General features: G+C 39.2%; 2 protein-coding genes across 11 annotated transcripts; one reads left to right on the top strand and one right to left on the bottom strand.

The window, feature by feature from the left end:
- The first annotated feature begins 1,812 nt into the window (after positions 1-1,812).
- On the top strand, positions 1,813-5,331 carry LOC105791026 (probable galactinol--sucrose galactosyltransferase 6). 3 transcript variants are annotated; one of them, XM_012618884.2, is made up of 5 exons: positions 1,813-2,129; positions 2,239-3,605; positions 3,711-3,920; positions 4,038-4,172; positions 4,460-5,331. In XM_012618884.2, exons 1-5 carry the CDS (start codon positions 1,920-1,922, stop codon positions 5,145-5,147), a joined length of 2,610 nt encoding a protein of 869 aa, XP_012474338.1. In that variant the 5' UTR covers positions 1,813-1,919; the 3' UTR covers positions 5,148-5,331. The 3 variants fall into 3 exon arrangements, with proteins under 3 accessions (XP_012474338.1, XP_012474339.1, XP_052490471.1); XM_012618885.2 differs by having other exon boundaries at positions 1,981-2,129; positions 2,232-3,605; XM_052634511.1 differs by having other exon boundaries at positions 1,986-2,129; positions 2,199-3,605.
- An 889-nt stretch (positions 5,332-6,220) lies between these two features.
- On the bottom strand, positions 6,221-10,074 carry LOC105791027 (zinc finger BED domain-containing protein DAYSLEEPER). Of its 8 annotated transcripts, none has more exons than XM_012618888.2 (3): positions 9,832-10,029; positions 8,489-8,841; positions 6,221-8,393 (listed from the first exon to the last, which is right to left on the bottom strand). In XM_012618888.2, exons 2-3 carry the CDS (start codon positions 8,501-8,503, stop codon positions 6,366-6,368), a joined length of 2,043 nt encoding a protein of 680 aa, XP_012474342.1. In that variant the 5' UTR covers positions 8,504-8,841; positions 9,832-10,029; the 3' UTR covers positions 6,221-6,365. The 8 variants fall into 8 exon arrangements, with proteins under 8 accessions (XP_012474342.1, XP_012474341.1, XP_012474346.1 ...); XM_012618887.2 differs by having other exon boundaries at positions 8,489-8,838; XM_012618892.2 differs by lacking the exon at positions 8,489-8,841 and having other exon boundaries at positions 6,221-8,389; positions 9,832-10,074.
- Between the last annotated feature and the right edge of the window lie 826 nt (positions 10,075-10,900).

The following is a 10,900-nucleotide window of genomic DNA, read 5'->3' as shown; positions in this document are numbered from 1 at the left end:
AAAAGAAATCCATGAATCTTTAAACTATCGTGGGGCTAAAAAAATAAACAACCCCAACTATCGTGACTCTCCCATGCCAATCCCATGAACAACACCTTCGAAAAGTTCATCAATTTCCTACTTGTCATTGTCCCACGAAAGAAGTGTCTACAATCTCAGCTCAAACCATGCACTCTACCTTGATTACTGCAATCCAAGTATATCACATCTTGTCATACTCTTCTCAGCTTAATGTTTTTTCAAACACATGATAGTTTAAAGATACATGGATCGAGTTTTTTATGCGTTGAATCATGGGTAAATCAATTGGGTATGATATATTTAGTCCAAATTATTAGCATCTTAACAACATATTTAACAATGTTATGATTTGAATATATATTTTATGTAAAATGACTAATTTGGACAAATTTTTAATAGAGTAACTAAAATGAACTTTATACAGTAGTATAAATACCTTTAATAGGCTTTAGTCCTCTACTTTACCATTTTAGCTAAAGTTATACTTGGTTTTTATATTAATTTTTTTATAAATTGGATCATAAACATTTTTACCTAAACCATGATGTGACAAAATCCAATATAATTTAATTAATGGTCTTAAAATAGTAAGTTAGAAAGCTTAAAAATTTTCTTTTTTTTTTCTACCAGTTAATTTTTTTCTCCTTTGTTTTGCTCGCCCGTCTTTTTCTTCATCATACCAACCCTCTTTTTCTTTTTTCTCATCAGTCATCCCATGTGTGATCTCTCTGTTCAATTTGTAGATCTATCATATATGTATTTTTATTGTCTTCACTGGTTGTAATGAATAGATGATAATGCCTGTCGTTGCTGAACTCCACCAGCCACCAACAGTTTCTCTTAAAAAGTGGGTGACCCTTCATCGGCTTCTTAATTTGTTTCTGTTTTGAGAGTATTTTAAAATAATAAATGATTTTATGAGTAAGTTTGGACCCATGTTTTCTTAAGTTTTGCATTTTTTTTGTTTGCTTTCCATTGTTTAATAGGTATTCACTTTAGAAGTTTTTGTTTGTCTTTGTAGCATGTTTTTCAGTCTTACTTTTGCAAATGATTTTAGGAATGCTTTTGTTATTGTCCTATCCAGTTTGGTGAATGCTCGATTTTTTTTACCAATTTTTCCACCACTTAGGACTATCCGGGTCTAATTTTCTTATCGTGATAGTTGCTTACAATCATTCTAGATATGTAGTGCTTGAGTTGTGAAAAAGTTGGTTGTCAAAGTGCCGTAATGTTCTATTTGATGTTGAGATTAGAACTTTTGTTATGTTGATGGAGCTTGCCCTTCATTGCCGATGATTGTTTATTTTTTATTTTTATTTTAAAGTGAATTATATATTTTAAAATATAAATGAATGATTAAGAGATATTTTACTGGACGCCAAAGCAAAGATATTTTATTTTGGGGTGAAATTTTAGTCAAAGGACAAATATTAAAAAATTGTCCCTTGCTTGTAAAAATTTATAAAGAAAGAAATTTCTAAAAGAGGACAGCCGTTGATGAGGTTGACACGTGACAATTTGAAAACGAGAAGCTACGCGTTTGGTTTACATTTGAGGCGCGTGAGAAACATGAAATAGTGCGTACGTGGACACTAATAATCCCGCATTAAAAAAATATATTTATCCTAAACAAGACGAAAAGTCGAAAAAAGTATCTTGAATTTGAAGGTGAGGGTTTAAATAAACAGAGAATTCGGATCGATACCACGAAGATCTAACGTGGCAATCTAATCAACCCTACTTTTAACGGCTTAACTGGAGAAAAGGAATTTCTCGCCGTTTGATTGGTTTTGCGAAAGGAACATTATTAAGCCAAACAAGAAACTGGGGACTAATAGAATCGAAGAAGAAACTTTTTATGTATATAAAAAAGGGCACTGATTGAGAAGGGAAACAAAATGGTGTCAAATACTTGTTACTGTTCCCGATTCTTAGCTATAAATAGGAGTCTTCCTTCCATTTATCTTCATTCAAAATCTAATCAACGTCGAATTTCACTCTTCTTTAGAAGCAAGCAAAATTTTCAGAAACGTGTAAGTTCTGGTATTTCAGGCGTTGGGGTTTCCGGAGTTTCTATCAATCCAGCGCTATCGGTATTATCTTTTAAGGTAATTTTATGAGCTTGCATTTCTGAATTTTTCTTCCCTTTGTAAGTGTTTGATGTTTTGATTTTACAGTTTCTGAAAATGGCTCTTTTGTTGTTGTTGGAGTTCTCAGAGAGGTGATTTAAAGCCACCTTTGAAGAAAGAAGGAGTAGAAGGAATGACGATAAAACCGGCGGTTAGGATCTCCGAGAGGAAATTAGTGGTAAAGGAGCGGACAATCCTGACCGGAGTTCCCGAAAATGTGATCGCAACTTCCGGTACGGCAGCCGGTTCGGTGGAGGGGGTTTTCCTTGGTGCGGTTTTTGATGAAGAGAACAGCAGGCATGTGGTGCCCATCGGGACTTTACGCGATGTCCGGTTCATGTCCTGCTTTAGGTTCAAGTTATGGTGGATGGCCCAGAAAATGGGAGATCAAGGCAAAGACGTTCCTCTCGAGACTCAATTCCTTTTGGTGGAAACCAAAGATGGGTCCCACCTGGACTCAACCGAAGAAAATCAGATTGTTTATACCGTATTCCTCCCTTTGATTGAAGGCCCCTTTCGAGCCGTCCTACAAGGCAACCAAAACGACCAGCTCGAGCTGTGTTTAGAGAGCGGCGACGCCGACACCAAAGCGTCGTCGTTTACGCATTCCGTTTATATCCACGCAGGCACCGACCCTTTCACTACAATCACCGAAGCAATCAGGGCCGTCAAATTACATCTCAAAACGTTCCGGCAACGTCACGAGAAAAAATTACCTGGGATTGTTGACTATTTCGGGTGGTGCACCTGGGACGCTTTTTACCAGGACGTTACTCAAGAAGGGGTCGAAGCTGGGATCGAGTCTTTAGCTGCCGGCGGGACCCCACCGAAGTTCGTGATCATCGACGACGGATGGCAATCTGTCGGCGGCGACGCCCGCGAAGAAGACAAAGCGTCCTCATCGGCCGATCAGGCTGAAACGAAACAACAGCCATTGCTTCGCTTGACGGGGATAAAAGAAAACGAGAAATTCCAGAAGAAGGATGATCCAACTGTGGGGATCAAAAACATCGTCAACATTGCGAAAGAAAAACACGGGTTAAAGTATGTGTACGTTTGGCATGCAATTACGGGGTACTGGGGTGGAGTCCGCCCTGGAGTTGAGGAAATGGAAGGATACGGGTCTAGAATCCGGTACCCAATGGTTTCTAAGGGAGTGGTGGATAATGAACCGGGTTGGAAAACCGATGCGATAGCTGTTCAAGGGTTGGGTTTAGTGAACCCGAAAAATGTGTACAAATTTTACAACGAATTGCACAGTTATCTGGCGGATGCGGGCATAGATGGAGTTAAGGTGGACGTGCAGTGCATTTTAGAAACTCTTGGAGCTGAACTCGGTGGAAGGGTGGAGTTGACGAGGCAATATCATCAGGCCCTTGACGCATCGGTGGGGAGGAATTTTCCTGACAATGGGATCATCGCTTGCATGAGCCATAACACTGATGCACTCTACTGGTAATCACCCCGCCCTTTGGTTCAGTCATTTCATTTAATTTTAATAGAATCTTGCATTTTCTTTTTTGGGGGTTTTATAGTGATGTTAGAATTTTGTTGAAACAGTTCGAAACAGACGGCGGTGGTGAGAGCATCAGATGATTTCTACCCGCGCGACCCGGTCTCGCACACCATCCATATTGCAGCGGTGGCCTACAATAGTGTTTTCCTTGGGGAATTTATGCAACCCGATTGGGATATGTTCCACTCACTTCATCCGGCTGCTGAGTACCATGCCTCAGCCCGAGCTATTAGCGGTGGCCCCGTCTATGTCAGGTAAGGACTAAGGAGGGCTCGCCCAGCCGGCCCCTTTTTTTTGCTTTATTTCTTTTCAGGAGTAAAAATTTATTTGGTTTTTCAGTGGCTAAATATTTGAGCTTTTGTTTGTAACAGTGATGCGCCTGGGAGACACAACTTTGAGCTTCTGAAGAAACTGGTGTTGCCTGATGGGTCCATTCTTCGTGCTCGTTTGCCTGGACGCCCCACACGCGACTGCTTGTTTACAGATCCAGCTCGTGATGGCGTTAGGTAAGATCAGCTCTTTTAATCTCTGTTCAGTTGGAATGGAATTTGATAGAGATACAAGTCTTTGAAAATTAACCATCTAAATGTAACATAAGCTGCCGTCTGCTTGTTTATTAGAACAATTTGTATTTAAGAACTTTGATGTTGGTTTCTATTGATATGAAACATCTACTAGCTTTGGCAGTTAAAATGGTCTAAGGCTACAAATTAAAGGATCTGATTCTGAAGGTTGGTTGAGCTGTTGATTGAATTGTTGGCATTTCCTTATTTCTCTTTTTATTTGATTGCAGCTTGTTGAAGATATGGAACATGAATAAGTACACCGGAGTTCTAGTTGTTTACAACTGCCAAGGTGCAGCATGGAACAGCGCGGCAAGGAAGAATACTTTCCACCAAACCAAGACAGACTCCTTATCAGGCCACGTAAAAGGTCATGATGTCCATCTCATTTCAGAGGCCTCATTGGACCCTGAATGGGCCGGTGACTCTGCAGTTTACTGTCACCAGACTGGTGAACTTATCACCCTTCCATACAATGCTGCCATGCCAGTGTCCCTCAAGGTCCTTGAGCATGAAATCTTCACAATAACACCTATCAAGCATTTGGCTCCTGGATTCAGTTTTGCACCCTTGGGACTCATCAACATGTACAACTCTGGTGGTGCCATTGTGGATTTAAAGTATGAAGTTAAAGATGGTGCCAAACTATCTGAGCTTGATATTGAATATGGAGGTGAAAGCAGTGGTCTTCGTGTGAGGGCGGAGAATTCTAGCAATGAACTGGTGGGAAAAGTTTGCATGGAAATAAAAGGTTGTGGCAACTTTGGTGCTTATTCATCAGCCAAGCCAAGACAGTGCAGCGTTGGGTCCAGTGAAGTTCAGTTCGACTATGATTCGTTGTCGGGATTGGTAAAGATCAGCTTGGAAAAATTGCCCGAGGAAGGGCCGAAAGTCCATGTTGTTGAAGTTGAATTATGAGTTAGCTGCAGCAAAGTAGTGTATCAGATTTTTACCATGACGGGATCATGTCGGAGAGTAGATTTTGCTCTGGTTGGGGATTTTCTCAATAAAGTCCCTCCTATTTTTTACCCATTCATTAGCTTTATGTATTGATTTATGTATTAAGATGAAGAATTGGAATAATAGTTTCTACTTGCTATTAGAGCTGATATCTTAAGTTACTTTATCCAATGAATCTCGATACATTCATTATCCGCTATCCTGAGATAATTCAAGCCTAAAATAATCTGAATCTGAAGACAGCCTGATCTAAACCTGTCGTTAGGAAACAAGCGGCTTGCTTTGCTTGCCAGCCTAAGTGCCCATTAGACCGGATAACACTTATAACTCCGGCAAGCAAAGTGGATTAGCCCATTACAACTGGACGAGACATTGCTTTCACCTTGCCGTAGCCTAACTGATGGAGAACCGAAAAATAGTACATTTTCATATTCCCATTTCTCCGTATCCAGATGCTTGTTTCAACTTTCAATACTCGTAGAATGGTTTTCAAGTTTCCATGCACTTAGCATGATTACAAAAATGATACCATAATAGAAAAGAAAATAACGACATTCATCCTCAGAGTAGTTGAAAGAATCCTTCAGCAACAGTTTTCCTGCTCATTTTCCTACAGTTGTAATCTCCGCACTTGTTCCTCTAAAGAGGCCGCTGGTCTAATCTTTGATGAAACACTCATCCTTGGTCTCTTCTATCTTCACTGTTTCACTACGAATTTCCTTTGCCTATGTGCTTTAATTCTCTGGACACCCACCACCTCACTGGCCACTTCAGTGAAATAAAAGAATCAACGACAGATTAAACCAGGCAAACAGGAAAACTAGAGACACAACACAAGCCAACAATGTAAACCGGTTTCGGAGAAATTAAGAAAGTAGGGAGCGAGATGATTTGCTTGGCATGAATCGGTGGCAATAAAGCATTTCTTCTTTTCAGTTTCATACATATGAATGAGAAAAGTGAATCAGGTGAGGCAAGTCAGAGGCAACTGAATCAGGAGAAACAAGTGTAAAACCTTAAAACAAGGCATGTAATAGGAACAACTACTCTAGCAATTAAAGGTTTTCATGTCCATGCATCCATACAAATACAATTGTTTTTTAATTGTACAAATTAAATCCCTAATAGTCAAATAACGTCCAATACAGCATCCTACCATAAGTAAAACAGCTACATCTAAAATTCCATTTTAACAAGTGCATTGGATTCTTCAGATCCATAATGAAGCCAGTCCTTGGCACAGATTAGGGCTTCCACGGTCTCCGGTCGTAAGGAGCTTCGGTACTCATCCAGTTGCTTTATTATGATGTCAAAGACCGAGTCCGGAGCAGCAGCTGATACTGGAATTGACAAAATGTCACGAGCCATCTTCGAAAGAGTTGGATACTTCATCTTATTGAGCTTCCACCAGCCTAATACATCAAACTCTTGGACTCGAGGCAACAAGGACTCTTCTAAGTATTGATCCAGCTCAGATTTCATTTGCTGGCTACTAGTCTCCATAATGTACACATCGAAATCTGTAAGTCCCTGGTCTGAAAGAAGATTTCCTTGTTGAGATTCATCGGTCTTTCCATTGTTTCCCGCATTGCCTTCTTCTGTGTAAGTTGGTGTCAAAGGCAGTGGAAGTGCTACATACTCCAGAAAGAGCTCATGAATTCCATCATCAACAATTTTGATATACGTGGGAGCGTCTTCACCAAATATTTTTGTGAAACTGAACTCAACAAGCTTCATTTTGAAGCGAGGATCCATAACTACAGCAATTGCCAAAATCAAGCTACAATCCTTCCAGTACTTGTCAATTTTTTCTAGCATTGACTTAGCAATATTGCTGATGAAGGGATCCTCATTAGTGATCGAACGACCCAAATCTGCATGTATTTTCCATGCTTCATGAAAGAATGTAATTGCAGTAGGGTTAGTTGTAGTCGTAAGGATGCTGGCTGCATCAAAGAGAGGTTTCAAGAAAGTGCATAAAGTCTCGGCCACCTTCCAGTCTTCTATTGATGGAGCTAGCTTATAATCTGGATCAGAAGTATCCAAACAATTAAAAACTTCCTTGAGTTCAGTACCAGCTGCAAGCATTTGGTATGTCGTGTTCCATTGAGTTTGATTATCAAGAATCAGGCTCTTTTCACTTGGCACTTGAAGCTGGTTTTTAACTTGAACAAACTTTTCATCATGGGATTCTGAAGTCTTCACATACTTTACACTATCACGGATTTTCTTGACAATCTCATGCCCTGCACCAAGCACATCCTTTGCCATGCTGCTCAGGGTACGAGCTATGCAATTTCCAAGTAACAACTGACCGTTAAGAATAAGGGGATTCTTAGTACAGAGTAGAGGTCTAAGATTTTCCAGCCCAGCTTCACTTGTTGGATGATTGAAGGTGAGGGAAAATAACTTGCCTTCCAAACTCCAGTCTGACAGGCAGGCAGCAACAGCATGACTTAGAGCAGAATCGGAATCGGGATATGGTTCCATTATGACATTGAGAACCCGACTTTGCAACTTCCATTCAAAATCAATGAAGTGTCCAGTTATAAACACATAACCGAGTGTTTGATTTGAAGTCCACATGTCTAGTGTAAGACAAACTCGCCCCGGAATACCCTCAATAAGCTTCATGAGGCTTTGCTTTTCCCTCAGGTAAGTTGCAACGCAATCCCCTTGAACAGTGTTGAAACTGACTTTGTCGAACCGAGGCTGAAGATTCTGAACAAAAGCTATGAATCCAGGATGCTCAACCATGTGAAGAGGATACTCATGCATTATGATCATTCTTGCAATTTCATGGCGGCAACGGTCCTGATCGAATGGTATGAAAGGTGAACTGGGAGATCTGTAGCGCCGCTTTCGTGGTTCACTTCCTCCGGTCTTCGGGTTATATGGGGTCAATTGATTGTTATATTGGTCACGTAGGAGTGCCGGACAGGTACCCTTAGCAATGTGACGTTTGAGGTGGCTGGTCCCTGCTACCTTGGAACCAGTACTATAAGCGAAACTTTGTTTGCAACGGTTACAGCATGCTCTTCTACATCCAGCACTCACAGTTTCAATGGTGAAGTACTCCCAGACCATGGACTTCTTTTTCCTTCGCTTAGGCTGTGTTTCAGGAGTGATGAGAGCCAGCTCATTGTTATTCTCCACCGGGGTTGTTTCCATATTTGTAGCTTCCGTAATTTCTGCCATTCCTGTCTATACATAAAACCCGCAGCTGAGAGCAAAACAAAATTTTAAAAAGGACTTCAAACTATGCACGTATAAAAAAACAAAAGAGTAGTCCCAATTACCATTAAGGTTAACATAACTCGGAAGGTAAGAATAAAGGAAACAATGAGGTTCAGTCAAAGCAATCAACGGTTTCACACATCATAAAGTTTATTAAAACAGAATCTTCTCAGCTTTGAGACGCATGGTTACATAGTGGCCTAAGACTTAATGCATTGCAACATTAAGCTGCAAAAACAGTCCGGATTTGTGTCAAGGCTGACGGATGTGGCCTCTTTGTCCAAAGGAAAGTAAGTTGAACTGCGTACTGTATGGTATAGTTGATGAAAAAACAGTACACACATTGGACTATAAAGTTTTCACCACTAAATGAAACACCCAGGAGCTGGCAATCCAGGATCATAATTAAGAGCTGCTTTGATTGGAAAGAAAAAGAATGAAAGAATCCAACAATGAGTTTACATCAGCAACATTAATTTTAACAAATGTGTCTTCAAAAATAAGAAGAACTTTAAAATTTGAATATGGGTATATCCAACGTATACAAGTATAGCCCAAATATAAGATAAACATTAGGCTAATGGGTCAAGGAATCATTGAAACTGTGCCACGTGTTGAAGTGGTCCACAATAAGACCAAGTCGTAGTATAACAATTTAACAATACAGGACAAAGGACTTGGATAAGATCCATGTTAAATGGGCCCACTTTACGCACCAGGGCTAAAATAGACATTTACATTTAAATGGGCTGAAAAGGTTTACATTTTACAATGCACCCCACCCCCCCCCCCCCAAAAAAAAAAAACGTAGATCTAGGGTTTGAAAATAATAAAAAGAACAACAAAAAAAGCATAAACAAAGACGGGAAAGCCCAGATCAGTCGAACTGAAACCCAATTCCATTTCAAAGATCAAACTCAGCTTCAAAGGCATCTATTAATATGCCCAGATTAAGAGCAAAAGAGAAAAACACGAAAAGAGAAGGAAAAATAAAACGTCAAAAGAACAAAAACCCATGTCTGCAGTCTGCCCAGATCAACAACAACCAAAGAAGAAAGACCCATTAACTGTACAGATGAAAACCAGGAAATGAAGAACAAACAAAACCCCATATCAATGCATGAAACGAGAATAGCCATATTTAAATAACATAAGCAAAAAGGAAAGGGAATCTATGGTTTCAATTCAAAACAAAAAGTCCAACGACTTCCGTAACTTTTAATAAGGACAATAAGCCAGCAATCATCGTAATTCTCTCACAAAATTGAAACACGAAGCGTTTAAAATCAAAATCCTCAACTCAAAACAACGAATCAAGCATTAAAGAAAGAAAAAATCAAAGAGAAAAAGGAACAGCCAAAATTTCAGTAAACGGAGAAATTAGGTAAGGTGATGAGATTTTTACCAGTCAGCCCAAACGAGAAGCGATCTGGGAGCGAGAAGAAGGCCGGAAAACGACGTTGAAGGGGTGAAAGATCTAGGGTTTTGCAGGAGAGGAGAAAGACGGAGAGAGAGTCGGGGGGGCGGAGATTTGGGCTTAGAACAACAGACCCCAAAAGAAGGCTAATTGGACCTGAAAGGTGGAGAGTAGTTGTTGGGATGGGTGGGGATAAGGTGAAAATTGTGGGGTTTAATAAATTAAAATTTTCGGAAAAAAGAAACTACGTAAGATATCCCACTTTATTTAATTTTGGACTTTTGGGTAGGGGGAACCAATTGACTTTGATCTCATCTACCCAAGGCAGAGACAGCCCAATGGCTTGCCATCTCTCAATTTGTTCAATTCAATGCCCTTTCTTTAACCACCTTCACTCTTTTTCTAGCTGACTTGGGTTCTTGGGTGGCTTCTCATGCGAACAACATTTCAACCCAGTTGCTGTATAGCCAGGCCACTGTCGTTTATCCTACTAAAATATTAGAGATTTGCCAACTTCATCCATCATATGAATGGTCTTGCTTCGTTTACTTAGACTGTAACCATTTCTGTTATCAAAATCAAAATACAAAATTATCCCACCTTTTTTTTATTTGAAAAATTAGTATATGCTTGATAATACAAGGTAAAGTGACATAAACTCCTATATAAACATAAATTTAGTGGGTTACTTGATTGTAGGAATGTTGATAAATGACGAAGATGTTAGACTTTTGAGGTTAAATTAATAAAAGGGATTTAGTTTCCGGTTTACAAATAGTTTATAATTAAAATTACCTCGGAGCTGTATTTATTTATGGGCTAAATTTTACTATTGTAGATTTAATCCTTAAATTTTAAGAATTTTAAATTACCAACCAAATAATAACTAATAAATTTATTATTTTTGCTACAAATACATTATTACATATATAATGCAATGCTATCTTACTATTTTCACATGTTATTTAAAAAATTAAAATTTATTGCTTACTTAAAATTAAACCATTTAAAAAGTAAATTAACTTTTATTTATTTATTCTGTTTGTTACTGTTGCAA

This window comes from Gossypium raimondii, chromosome 8, assembly GCF_025698545.1.
Source record: "Gossypium raimondii isolate GPD5lz chromosome 8, ASM2569854v1, whole genome shotgun sequence".
NCBI classification, from domain to species: Eukaryota; Viridiplantae; Streptophyta; class Magnoliopsida; order Malvales; family Malvaceae; genus Gossypium; species Gossypium raimondii.
Note: the sequence above shows the minus strand (reverse complement) of the source record. Positions and strands in the feature narration are given on the sequence as shown.

Coding starts and splice junctions, on each gene's coding strand:
- LOC105791026 (XM_012618884.2), top strand. CDS start 1,920: ATGGTGTCAAATACTTGTTACTGTTCCCGATTCTTAGCTATAAATAGG. Junction 2,130..2,238: donor TATCGGTATTATCTTTTAAG/GTAATTTTATGA, acceptor TGGAGTTCTCAG/AGAGGTGATTTAAAGCCACC. Junction 3,606..3,710: donor AACACTGATGCACTCTACTG/GTAATCACCCCG, acceptor TTGTTGAAACAG/TTCGAAACAGACGGCGGTGG.